The sequence below is a fragment of the Orbicella franksi genome, chromosome 4 (assembly GCF_964199315.1).
Source record: "Orbicella franksi chromosome 4, jaOrbFran1.1, whole genome shotgun sequence".
Taxonomy (NCBI): Eukaryota; Metazoa; Cnidaria; class Anthozoa; order Scleractinia; family Merulinidae; genus Orbicella; species Orbicella franksi.
This window is the reverse complement of record NC_138148.1, coordinates 33727312-33741471: the sequence shown is the minus strand read 5'-3', so window position 1 is coordinate 33741471 and position 14160 is coordinate 33727312. Positions and strand designations below refer to the sequence as shown.

The following is a 14160-nucleotide window of genomic DNA, read 5'->3' as shown; positions in this document are numbered from 1 at the left end:
AAATTGCAAATTTTCCCCTTACTGATACCTTAATATCTGCTGCCTTCCCACATTTCCAGCTAAACTTCTAACATGCTCTCAAATATTTATCAAATCAGTCAAACATATATAAAGCTAGAGAAACTGTTTGAGTTGGATGTACGTTTTTACACGAAAGAGCGGAATTGAAGTCAATTTGTCATGTTTAGCTACAAAACACAGATCGCCGGGCGCTCCTTTTCATCGACAACCAACGATTAATTGGATTTTTACACAAACAAAACTGAGCAGTATTTACGGACGAAAGTTCTTATGCCTTGATGAGGCATCACTGTTGCTTGCAATTCAGACGAAACTCAAACAAGCAAAATTTTATTACTTTTCGTTGGCGATAAACTCTATGGCGAAATCTTTGCAAGCGCGCGGCAAGAGGAGGGAAACTTTGAAGTTCTGAAACGCTGCTATATCCAAATATATCCAGCTGGTTTTTTACTATGTTATGTAAAAGCTATCGATCTTCAACATATGTAAAATTTAGAGTGGAGTAATGTGGAGTACTCGTAAAAGAAGCAGCGCATCATGGCTTAGTCATGTTAAGTGGGACATACCTGCATTCGACACCGCCTTACTTCACTCAAATTTGGGTAGCCTACAACGAAGTTACTTAAGCATCATTACAACAGACATAAACGTATTGACTTTTAGGTCTAAAGCATCAAAAAGGCTTTTGAAAATACACCATTGTTGGCTCAAAAATAAAGAAAGAAAAGTTGATTTCCAGTTCGTCGAGAGGAGATTTTTGGCAGCCATTAATCTCACCGGAAGCGCGGAAGGAGCGCTCGTGCCAGTCTTTCTCCGCATCACACATTGGACCAAGAGCGGACTGCCCGTTTCACCGTCCGGCCTGGTGATGTGCAGAACGTGCGCGCACCAACAAAAGTAGGCACCGACCTTAGGCAGTTGTGAAATTAAAGCCCGCAAGAAAGTGAACTCACAATGTGACCTGCTCCCAGTTGGCTTGATATCTCAGTTGGTAGAGCACTGCACCGGTATCGCAGAGGTCATGGTTTCGAATGCCGTTCAGTCCTATATATATATTTTTTCACAACTGCTTAACTTGTGTGTATAACTGCGATGATTAATCATGTCTTTATATCTTTCTCCGCAGTTCAAATATATTATCTTTCATACATTCACTTGTACACAGCGTATGTTCTTGTTTCACGTAAATGATATATTACAAGAAACGATAATATCTGGCCACGATTTGAAAAATATTAGGAACCCATCGAGTAAGCTCCTCCACCCCCTCAGTTAAACGCCTCCTTTGAATGTGCGCCCCCGTGTCTTTAAAAAAGTTTGAAATAAGCATCTCGGGTGCTAATTGGATTATTTATGGTATTTGAAGGAATTTCCCCATTCTCTCCCCACCCTCGATCCCAGGTTCTCTCGCCTATGAGAGAGCCTAGGAATCTAAATCAGAAAACGGCTGTTTCTTGTTTGTTTACAAAGCCAAACGCAAACACTCAAGAAAGTTTGATACTTTGATAGTATTGCCGTGACCTACTGTTTTCTTCTATAGCTGAATTTTACAAGATTATCTCTAGCGCAGAGAACCTGATTTCCATCGATATTTAAAACGATTAAGGTCAAATAAAACTGTAAAAACAAGACCTTTCATGAATTAATTTGACGTCCTGTTGATTCTTGCTTCTTGCGCCGTTCCCTTTTGGACCGATGCCAAGGCCCTTCCGGTCACGAGGCACTAGGACGAGTAGATGACTTTCGCTTTTATTTTCCCACCCGCCTCTAAAGATCCTAGTACGTTGAACGTTCAGTTGGTACCATGCATTCGATCGGAAATGCTCTGTTAAAAGCAGGTGTTGGATGTGTAGTTTCTCAAACAGCCAAGGCAGTGCTAGAAAGGCCCGGTGAAAATAAAAAACGACAACTGATCGCCTCGATCGAGCAAGGAATCACCGTTGCCAAGTCGAATCTCGACGGAATTGCAAGGAAGGATCTCCTTGCAAGTATCAACTTTTTTAACGAAGGATTTGTGTATCTGTGCCAAGTATTTCACGAGGCATCGGTGACTGGCATAAACGCTCGTCTACCAACGATAGGGGAAGCGTCTACACCCGGAAGTGAGACGCCATCGGCAGCTTGGCTAGAGGCAATATCTCTCATTAAGGTCTTAAAACCGGACTTAGATGACTCGTCCATTAGGATGCTGTCTGATGCGAAGGAAAGATTTAAAGACGCTCGTAGGAAAGCGACGAAAGCCTTTTGCAATGAAGCTCTTAGCACGAGTGAACGCATTTTTGCCATGCGATGTCGTGTAGCAGCGACTTTGTTGGAGAAAGTGGACCACCCTGCCGAAGCCTTAGTTGCGTGCAAATTATGCCTTGAGGAGCTGAACTCCATGCCAGCTGTAGAGGAAAAGTTTAGCAGAAAAAGAAGCGATACAGACATCCAGCTGCAACTGGAGAAGGAAGTGTGTGACATAAACGGCGTTATCTGCGATGTCACGCAACAGTTTGGTCATGGCGTTGGAGAGCTTCTCAACTGGCCTTGTGTTACTGTCAGAAATGGCGCGAAAATTGATCCTTTGCACAATGCACGGATAGAGCACTGTTGTTTGACATGGTCGTTCGGCCAGGAGGGCGAAGAGGAACACAAGCTAAAGTTTGCTTGGGGTATAACGTCAAACGCGCGAGGCGATTTCATTGTAGCAGACAGTGTTGATAGCAACGTAAAAGTATTCGATGGCAGCGGCAGGTTTATCCACTCACTCTATCCTTTTGCCGAAGATTTGCAGTCTAAAGATGATTACGAAGTCTGGAATGTCGCCACCGACGGCAACGATGACCTGTATATGTTGACACTGAGAAGAAACGATTTCCCAATGGCTAATTTGAGCGAAGTGCATGTATTCAACAAGGATGGACACCCAAAGCACAAGTTCGCTTTAAGAGAAGGTTTTAGAGGCTCGTCTATTGCAGTGGACGACAACAAGCGAGTGTTTGTCATGGGAGGTGCGTTTTCAGATTGCCACAATGATGTGATAGCAGTATACAATACAGGCGGAGTATTTATGCATAGCTTTGGAAACGAGCATTTGAAAAATGCACAAGATATCACTATCGCCAATACAGACCGAGTGGTAGTGTTGAATGGGGAAAAATCTCCACTTGTTCTGGTGTTCAGTAACGAAGGACAGTTACTTGATATGTTTGCAGTTAAGGGATCTACAGCTGATGATAGTGGAGTTGCTGTCACATTTCACAAGGCAAGCAAAACCGTGCTCGTTGCTTCACTGCAGTCAGAAACGAGTACTGAAGTCTCAATGTACACCGAAGATGGTCAATTTGTTCGCCGCATCCAGTTCAAAACAAAGGGATGCCGTTTCATAACAGGAATTACAACCACTGCTAAAGGGCGCATTGCTGTACCAGGTCAAAACGTCGTTTTCTTCGGTTAGGAAAAGACCCAACTCTGATCTTCATGGGACGAAAAAAACTAACAGAATTTCAAAAACTTTGATGTAAATTCATGGCCTACTCTGTTCGACTGTAGTTGCGTGTTATAAGATAGTTTTTGGTTTTTACCATTTGAAATTTGAAGACTTTTTTGATTTCGCCACAACTCCGTCTGCGTGAGCTAATCGTCAGTACAAACTTTCGGTCAAAGCCGCAAGACTTAATATTGTTACAAACATTCATTTTTCATTAGGATTGTTAAATGATGGAATGAATTAACAAGAGGTGTAGTGGAAGCTGATAACGATCGATAACTTTCAGCGGTTTACATGTAAATCTAAGCTCAAATTGCACTTAAATTGTAATTAAGGATCTTAATTTTAATTTTATTGCATTTTTTAAGGGAATTTTCACATAGGGATAACCTCTTAACTCCCTTTTCTAGATGCATCTTTCTTTTTTTTCTATTTTTAATTTTTATTTGTATATCTGGTTTGCATCTGGAATAAATTATGTATGTATGCATGTATGTAAATTGGAAGTTTGCAAATCGTACAACTCGCTGCCTAAATTCCCAAACGAACGACCCCAAAACCTCGTCCCCAAGGTCTGCTCCTCGACTTTTTTCAAAATGGCGTCGCCCCGCCCACCATTTGGAAAAGTGGAGAAGGCTCTAGAGACGGGGTGGGGACGACGATGGAACCACCCCCACCCCCCGCCCCGAAACCGAGCAAAAACATTTCAGGTTATCAGAAACTTCCCAAAGGAGAGACCTTCCGAAAGTACCGGGCGAATTGCTATACACACGAGTTCTATTTTGTCTTCCTAACGTGTTAAGTGTAACAAAGGAGTCAGGCCAAAATGTTTTCTTTTATTTTATTTTCGACATCCAGCACTTGGTACATCGAGGATGAGTTAAATAACGAGGGACATCGCATTCAAAACACGTTGCCTGATATTTCATGCATTCTGTAATAGAGAATCTAGTTTACGAAAGTAAAGTCACTTGTTTTGCTCAATGAATAGCCAGGGAAATGGCCAAACCCCCGTGGGGGGACTCCCATATAAAAAGGACGGGGATGCGAAGTCGGAAATGTTGAAAAGAGCCCCTAAGACGTACCAAGATCCTGTTTTGTGGGCGTGGCTTGACATTTTTTTCGGCCCAGTTAAATAACCTGGGCACCGCTTCCGCTGAGCACCCTAAAAGGTACCAAACCCGCGTTTTAATCCCTTAAAAGGTACGACGAACACACCCGTCCTTTTTATGTGGGAGTTCCCCCGGGGTCAAAACATGCGTCAATGAATAAACCAAGAATCAAAATCGCGTTGTACAGAGGGATTAGAATAATTTTTTTATATATATTTTGTTACCATCACCACCGAATCTGATGGAGTAGGAACCACCTAACCCTTAGACTAAAACAAGTTAAAACCTAACACAAAACAAACGTTATTTTTTCCACGGCCAAAGCGCGGCAACGGAAGCAGCCGCTGAACTAACTAGGCTAGCAGCTGTCGCGGGCTCGTCTGCCTTCCGGCTGGCTTCTGGTGATGTAGAGTGCAACAAAGACCCTTGGTGAGTGGAAGCATCTGTCGTGTGAACCAAGTTCGTAGATAGGTTTTCCCATTCGGCGTCCGATTCGCTGTTTGCTTCTTCCGAAGCCGGGTCAGTTTGATCACTGGCATCGCTGCCATCGTTTTCGTTGCTAATCGATATCAGCTCGGGATGACACTCAAATGGGCCTCCCCTAAGAAAAGAAGAGCAAGTTACTGATATTTTAGGCCGAGCAATCGTTAATAAGTGGTTCATACTTTAGCAGCCCCTCTTAGTCCGTCGAGCGTGACGCGAAACAAAGCGCGCGAGGAGACAGCCGCTTTCTCCCCTTCGCGCGACCATTTTTCCTCTCGTGCGTTCTCTCGCATCACAATTGATGGACTGAAAAGAAAAATATACGGAAAAAAAAGCCAGCGGCTGCTCGCAGTCCATTACTGTGCAGCCACCTAGAAGAAAACTAACCAACCAAAACGTAAACTGAGAACAATTGACTGGCAGCTATTCGTGACGGCAAGTAACGGTCTGTTTGACGAGAAAGCATAAACATGATCGACTCCCCTGCGTTACTCTGAGAGATTCAGTCCTTGACGGCGAACTACCATAATTATAAATCTCGCTCGAAAAATTTTGCGCCTCAAAGACGAACTACACCGAAACCGTTGCAAAACATACAAAATTTATTCAATTTAGGATCGAAACTGACAAATCAACAAATGGCAAAGTTTCCTGAGAGGTCGGTAACGCTTCGCACTCTGCTGGGTTTTCAATTTTGTTAAGATCTATTGCTCGTATTCTTCAATGTTATTGGTTCATTTGAGAAAAAGATCGTTATCCTTTGTTCTCAAGTAACATTCTGATTGGTTAACCCTTTTCCAAGTGCCCCGGTTCGAGCAGTCGCACTGTACGGCACTGGTGTGATCTTAACTTAAATCTTGATACTTTCAGGAGAATTCGATATTTATCAATCTCTCTTACCGTCCAAGATGAAGAGAATTCACACAAGTGTACAGGTTGTGTAATGTTCTTCTGGGACGAAGCAGTGACGGTTCCACATGCTAAAAAAACGATCGACCATGCTGATTACAATGAAATTAGTGCGCGAAATAAGTTAATAATGCAGAATTTTTGTGCAAGGAATACGGGATTCATGAAAGAAAGTTGCTCGTTTAATGGAATGGCAAACCTCCGATTGAAATCCAGTCTCGTTCACATGGTGTTTCAAACTGGAAACGAGGTTGACTGAAATCCCGGCGGTGTTTTTCCCGCGCTTTTGAAAACCCAGGGCCAAAAGCGCGGGAAAACCCCTCGGCAGCAGCGTTTTCGGCCAGAGCTCCCAGGCCCCAGGTTTCGCAGCTGTCTTTGCACAAGGCAAGCTTTTCCCTTTGTGGCTCGGTTGCGTAATTTGGGTCAAAAGGTTCCGTTACTTCCCTTCTAACTACACAAAAATAATGAAACGATGTTTTTCCTCACCTGGGTGAAACATAAGTGTAACAGGTTCGCGTTTAATCGATCTACAGCGCTTCTAAAGTCTCTTTTACTGAGATCGTATTGACAAAATTCACTGCAAAGGAAAAACATCAAATGCTGTAAATTTACTACCCATAACGTGACGTTCATAACGCAAAGCACTAAAAATGATTTCCCGGCGACTATGATCAGAATTTCCGAATTTCCCTAACTGACACTTAAAATTCCATGACTTTTCTATGGCCTTACTGGCGAGCTATATCCTAGAGAAAGGGCTTTTATTTACAAAACTGTTCACAATACCTGTAGTTTATTCTTTTCGGTAAATTCACGTCCAAGTAATACGCCATGAGTTCGACCATTTGACAAGCGTGTGTTAGAGCGGCCGTCATCATAAAGGCCGGATTTTTCACCGAGATTTCTTCATCCGATGCTACAAGAATAAAAGTTCAAAATCACAGTGAGATCAAAGTGTCCCGCCCAAAATTTGCCGGTTGTTGGGAAAAACTGCGGCCTCGAGCAATACTCAAGACCGAGGGCACAGGTTTTCCCAATACGGACCGACCAAGACCGGCAAATAACGTGTTTATGTTTTTTCCTCTACAGTATTGCTTTGAAAGCAACTTTTGTGATGAATTTTAATTCAATCTGTTCAGTTCAAATCTGGCGTGCGTTTGACATTTCGGGCACAAAAAGCGATAACGACTGTTTGCATAATTGTTCGGATTCTGTGTTGAATGTTTACATTTTACGTTGTTTTACGTTGTATCAACACAAAGCTTGAAAAGTTGCCAAAGTTCGAAATTTCGTAGCGGTCCGTACTCGGGGTCTGGATGGAAAAAACCCCAAACCGCTGGAGAGCGCGCGATTAGCCAATCTGATTCAAGGAATTAGGATTCTGGACCGCGCGCTGAGAAGCTGGAGAAAAAAAAACGTATATGTTATTTGCTGGCTAGGAGGCAGCCCTTGGGCAACATTTTCAAGATTTTCACTACACGTACTGACCCTAAGCCGTTACATAACATATTTATATTTATTTATATTTATTTATATTTTCTTCTCTCCCAAAACATAAATTTCCTGTAATTGTTAACCTTTTCCACACACACATCGCGCGCGCGTTACCGTGACCGTGGTGAGAGACAGGAAAATCAGGACCGCGTTAAGAACCAATCAGATTGCAGGATTCGCTACCGTGCCCCCTTGGAAAAAATAAAACGCAGTATCGAACCAACGCTAAAGAGGATTATTATATGACTAGCTCAGTGAGCGAGCAAGATGAATCAAGTCCTGCGCTGTGATTGGCTACCCGAGCGCGCAAGATGGAGGTATCTTGCCCGCTCTGGACTACTCGCTGTGTCCCGCAAAAAGAAGTTTCCCCAAAAGCCATATAACAAATCCTTTATTGACCAAACTTGTTCGGTCAAGAGGCGCGGTGGCCTCATGTTTAGTGCGCTCATCTCCGGATCGAGCGGTCCGGGTTCGAGCCCTGGCCGGGGACATTGTGTTGTGTTCTTGGGCAAGACACTTTACTCTCACAGTACCTCTCTCCACCCAGGTGTATAAATGGGTACCGGCGAACTTAATGCTGGGGGTAACCCTGCGATGGACTAGCATCCCATCCGGGGGGGAGTAGAAATACTCCTAGTCGCTTCATGCTACAGAAGCTGGGATAAGCTCCGGCCTGATGGGCCACTTGGCTCGTATGCAGACTTTACCTTGTTCGGTCAAGATGGCTGGACATTGGCCTCGTTCTTTTTTTGCGAGTTTATGGACCTCGACTACGTCACGGTCCATAAACTCGCAAAAAAAGAACTTGACCAATATCCAGCCATCTTGACCTCACACTTGGTCAATAACCCATATATATATATTGCGCATAATAAAAGCAATGGAGTAGGGTAAGTTTTTTAGTTGATCCACAAAGCGCAAATGTACTTCACAGCTAAGAAATCCTAGAAAACCAAATATTCACCGAGTGCGTTACAAATTAAGCAAATTTAAAACGCAAAATACCTGGTCCTTTGGAGCCATTCCTGTGGGTCTTAACTGGAAAGTATAAAAAAAAGCAAAGTTTTAAAATAATAGCTGGGTAATATTTCTCATTGTTGACTCCGTCTCTGAAGGCATGTTTTTCCCTTATAGACCTTATCACGGTTTTGGAAGCAATCTTGACGGGAAGACAACACGCGTCAGAAATTACGGTGTTGTTTTAAGGGAATCTGATAGCAAATAATTTTCTTGAAAATCAAATTCTGCACAATTTATGAATACCAGAGTGAAGATACTAGACAAGGATTGGATTGACCACATTTGAGGGATGCAACTGTGCTAGAACGAGTCCAGTCGCGTTTTTTAATTTTCCATACATTTGTCTACGATTTTTCCGCGAAGTGGGGCGAAATTGTAAGCCACGCACAAGTTTGCAATGGTCACAGTCAAAAAATCATCGACAGATGTAAAGAAAATTAAAAACTCGACAAGACTCGTTCTAGCACAGCAACATCTCTCAAATTTGGTAAAAAGAGTCCCATGTCTAGTATCTTTACTTTGCTATTCATAACTTGTTCAGAATTCAATTTTGTTGGGGTGAGTTCATAATTATTTCTCAAACTTATTAATAATTCCCCACGTTTAAACAAAGGAAATCATGACCGTGACAGTCTTTGGATAGCATAGATTTTCTTTTTCCGTTTTTTCCTTAGTTTAAGTGAAGTTTCTCCTTGGTTTTAGTTTTGGTTGAGAGGATAAATCAAACACTCAAGACAGTGTTTCACCACATTTCTAAACACCTCGAAGTTCGTCGCGTCGTATTTTCAACTCTCTTCTTGGTAACATAGTATATGGTTTGAACCCAGGAGTATCAGACAGTAGTTTGTATAGTGTGATCGTCCGGGTGAGGGTAGTTCTGAAAAGAACTGTTGTTGGTGACTGACGTTTCGACCACCTGAGCGAAGGTCATCTTCAGAGTCAAGTGAATAGTTTTTGTCAGTCGATGATGTTGTAAGTCTGATCCGTTGAACGTGATTGGTCAGTTTAGCCATGATGGTATTGGCTGAAAGACTTGTGTAAAGTTTGTTTGGTGTTTGGAAATGTGGTCAGACACGGTCTTTCGTGTTTGATAGATTACTTCTTTCGGTCTTAATTAGCATAGAGTTTGACGATTTACTTCTCCGTTTACTCCTTGGTTCGATTGAGAAGATACATGTATATTAAACACTCAAGACAGTGTTTCATTGCCTGTCGAAACACCCCAAATTTCATCAACTCTCTTCTCAGTGTTTGGATATCCCAATGATATTATACATTAAACAAATTCACAAATACGGGCACAAACCCCATTCATGGTAAGATGAATAGTTCCCATTGGCTGGCAGATAAGCATCATTTATAGAGTATTCCATTCTCACATCCTCCTCTTCAGACACCCAGCGACCTTCAATGTACGACGTCCGGGTGGCCTCAGCCAGCTGAGATTCACGGTTCTCATCATCATTCTCACTTTCTATGTCACACTGTATATCTGAAAAGAAAAGATCTGTCAGATTCAAACACAAACTATGTCAAGCCAAATGGTCTACTAGGGGCACACCACTACAGAAAAAAACAGTTGTAGGAAGCTAGTGGTTTAAGAACCTGCTGGCAGAAATTTGCCATTTTAAAACCCAAATATATAAGAACCTGTTTAGCCAAGCAATATCAAGCAGGTTGTTATATGTGGGTTACAATTAAATTATGATAAAAATTTTAACCAAGGAGTGTGACTTTGTTTGGAAATTTATATTACAAGAAAATACTTTATACAGTTGTGAATAAATTCTACAGGTATATTCAAGCTTAAACCTGCATTTATTAATTTTTTCTGTAAATCAACTATATCTCCTTCATTAAAATCAAGAACCCAATTAGGTACCTGTTTAGCCCAAATTGCCAAAAAATCTACCCCAAAATACAAGAACCTACATGTATTTTGCCAGACTAACAAAAATGTAGGTCCTTACTCACAGGGTTTTATTGTAACTGCAGGCCAAATGGTCTATAACCAGATGAACATATTCCAGTTTCCACAGCACATTCAGGATTAAACATTTTAATAAAGAAATTTTTTTCCTTGTGCAAAACTCCTTTTTACGTCTAATGGTTAGCGGCGGCTTGTATTACTGATTACCAGTAGTCAAAGGTAAAACTATTCAGGACAAAAAGTCACAACAAAAAAGTTACACAACTGGAATAAAAAGTTGCCCTTATCTTGGATTAGCTTAATGGTGCTCTGTACAAGCCTAAAATTGGAGATAAAAGACCCCACCACTGCAGCCTCTCCTAGTTTTCATAGCAACAAGCGACCATGAGTGTTGCGGTACTTCCTGGATGACTTGCTAATGCATGGCTGGATACCTCCCAGTATTGTCAGGTTTCCTAGTACTCATTTATACACCTGGGTGGAAAGAGGCACTGCAAGCGCTGGATTTTAGCCAGTAGGGTGTCCAGGTGTCCTGTGGACCGCCACTTTTTAAAGAAAATTGTTTTATTTTTGATACATTCATTTGAGTGAGCCCTACAGTGCCTTTTGGATGGCCACCTTTTGAATCCTGGCTAAAAGCCTGACTGCAAGAGTACAGTGTCTTGCCCAAGAACACAACACAATGACCTTGGCGAATGCTTGGGCTCAGATTGCTCAATCTACTTAGCCGTCACTGCTCTCCAGAAGGCTTAAATGGTTTAAGTGCACTGGACTCTGAATTGAGTGGTCCGTGTTTGAGCCCTGGCCAGGGTAAGACATTAAACTCTCATGGTGCCTCTCTCTACCAGGTGTATAAACGGGTGCTGGTGAAGTTATTGCTTGGGTCTGGTGGGGAGGGGGGGGGGGGATGGAGTAGAAATACTCCTACAGTTCATTTAATGCCTCAGAAACTGGGATAAGCTCTGGTTGTAAGGGGCATTTGGCCTGACACAGACTTCAATATTGTCCTTGTGGTCTTTTCAAGGATTCACAACAGCAAGATGTCAATGTTGTAAACACACACCTTTACTGATATCAGTGTTGACATCCTTCAAGGGCGGTGTACCCAACACTTGGAAAACTGGATTAACTTGAATGGGAAACAAGTACTTCTGTATCTGGGATATCCTAGTTCTGCGGGCCTCACAGAGCTTCTCCATTACTTTCTGAAGATCTTTAATTCTTTTCCCTACATCAGTCTGTTTTGAGGTGAAAGTCCAAAAATTGTTATGAAGGTCACAAAAAAATCACACATTGATTTTAAATCCAAACACAAGGACAACCCAAAGCCCCTGAAACATGGGGTACAAAACTTTGACATCAAATGATCACCTGATATTGTTGCAGCTGCTTTGCCTTGACCTTCAGTTTTTCTACGAGTTCTGTTTGCTTCAAATGTACCATGTTATTGGTCTCTTGAAGTTCACCAGCAGCCTCTTTTGCTGCAGAAAGAAATTACAATGCTCATTGTAAAGGAGGCCTGTGGCTCACGTTCTCACAGCATTTCTCCTTTTCCCAAACTTCCACTCAGAATTAATTCAATTTAAGAAACAGAATATGTTCCGTGTTTCTATCGAGTTTTAGTATAAATCTAAAAAAATTTTATGCCGTTGTCTGATTCTATCTATTCTGTTGTAGGTAGTGAGTAGTGTAGCAGAGAGCACTTGTTAACAAACCGGCTGTTTCTTTGCATTTTCAGTGTCTGCGAAGAGGATTTAGACAGAGTTTTGAACAACTAGTAGATTTATACTAAACAACTAGATTATTCTCTCTTGGTTTCTATGTGTAATAGTTGACTCGGGCTGTGCCCCAGTCGACTATCATGTGTTATAGTTCATCACTAAATTGTGTCTGATTCTTATTGGTTTCAATTGATCACGTGACGCGATAGTTGTCATCCCCGGAGAGACACTATCAGTCAATAGTGTCCATCCAAGGAAAATACCCAGATGGATAGTACTTGGCTGTGAAAATTTTTCGGTGAACAGGCAGGCTTATAGAAATTGTATAAATTGGGTTTTTGTCTGTTTTCCTTTCCATATTTTACATTTGGCTTTCATGGCTTTCATCTAAAAAAGTTGAAAATAATTCAATGATTTTTGAGCTGGTGTGTGGAAGAAAATTTGTTGGTGAGCAGTAAAGACAATAGAGTGTTTATGTCTTGGAACTATCGGTCTGATAGTTGACCCCTGGAAATCTGATGTTCTTAAAACTAGCATATCTGCCCTCGAAGCTTTGCTTTGCAAAGATGAAGATTTGCTTTACAAATATTTGTTTTGAGAACATCAGATTTCCATGGGGCAACTATCTGTCGAAAGTTCCCCTACAGAAACACTCCACAGTTTAAATAGAAATCAGAAGCTCATAATCTAATTGTTTAATAAAAACACAATTTTTAACTAATAAGTGTGTGTATTTTCTTTGGGCTATTATTTTTCTAAAACTCGACAGAAACATGGAAGCTGTTTCCTACTTCTTAAATATCATTGTCTGAGAGATAAAAGTCAAAGTTACCTGACTTGAGTTCTTGGGCTGCTTCATCGACAACTAGCCTCAAAAGCAAAACTCTCTGTCTCCTGGAGATCACTTCACAGTTCTGTAATTGGCAAGAATTAGTGCACAATAATACTACTAACAACAACTTTATATAGGGAAAAGTGCTTAAAAATTGGAGACTGGCAAACTAGTGATCCCCCCCCAAACACATCTATATCTACGTCTACATTTATTAAGCTGGTAAAATCATTAAGACATCACACCAACTAAATTATAAAAGTTGATTATCAAATATATAAATAACATGTATCATGCAGAGATTCAGACCTTGATGATTGTTCAATTAATGTGTAACAAACTTCAGAATTAGCATAATTTTTTTGGATTTCAATCATATACTTGACGGAAAAAATTTTTGTGATAATCATTTTCTTTTATTGTCAGTGTAATTTCCTGTGCAGTGAAATGATGCACTCAAGGCTCAAAATCCATTCAGTAAAGTACTTTCTTACAGAACCGATCTTTATAAGTGAATATTAACGCTCATTTGTAACGAGATCGTGACTGTAATATTTCTTACAAAATATACAAACCAATTTCTCTGTGTCTTCCCTTTTCTTTAAAGCATCTAGAGCGCTGAAAGGACAGCACAAGAATTAAATGTGCTTAAATAATTCGATTTTAATCAAAGAATTAGAATGAAATAGAAAATTAATAGGATTTTAATTTAGCCTTAGTTCAATTTAATATAAGCAAGCAAATCACAATATTGAACGCTTAAGTTTATACCTACCATTTTTCATATTCTTTCTTCAACCTCTTTAAAATCTCTAATTTCTTCAACTTTTCGGCATACCTGTTGAGTAGAAATATCGAAATTTTCTTGTAATACCAACAAATAAGAGAGCTGATGCGAGATGTAAAATTTCAAAATAAAATCATTTGGAAGCGTCAATTACCGTTCGCTATACTTTCCACTAGAATGGTCGAAGTTTCCATTTTGAATACACCAATCACAGGTAAAACTCTTTCTTTTGCTACTGCATAAAGGGCAGACCAGTAGTGATGAACTAATCGTGGGTTTTCGTTCGTTTTCATCTTGCAAATATTCCGCCATTGTAACCTCTGTTCAAAATCTTTTCCGTGCTATTTTCGCTGAGTTTTGGTTTTGACGATTAACCGCT

The 14160-nt window shown here is 41.0% G+C and overlaps 2 protein-coding genes across 2 annotated transcripts; one reads left to right on the top strand and one right to left on the bottom strand.

The window, feature by feature from the left end:
- Positions 1-883: 883 nt before the first annotated feature.
- Positions 884-3466, top strand: LOC145484168 (uncharacterized). Its single transcript, XM_081462796.1, has one exon. The coding sequence runs from the start codon at positions 1826-1828 to the stop codon at positions 3458-3460; it is 1635 nt and encodes a 544-aa protein (XP_081318922.1). The 5' UTR covers positions 884-1825; the 3' UTR covers positions 3461-3466.
- Positions 3467-4908: 1442 nt separating this feature from the next.
- Positions 4909-14155, bottom strand: LOC145484169 (beclin 1-associated autophagy-related key regulator-like). The gene is made up of 12 exons (XM_081462797.1): positions 13936-14155; positions 13770-13832; positions 13570-13612; positions 12995-13076; positions 11813-11922; positions 11505-11679; positions 9818-10003; positions 8497-8529; positions 6784-6913; positions 6484-6574; positions 5989-6068; positions 4909-5206 (listed from the first exon to the last, which is right to left on the bottom strand). The coding sequence occupies exons 1-12, from the start codon at positions 14091-14093 to the stop codon at positions 4909-4911; spliced, it is 1449 nt and encodes a 482-aa protein (XP_081318923.1). The 5' UTR covers positions 14094-14155.
- Positions 14156-14160: the final 5 nt, after the last annotated feature.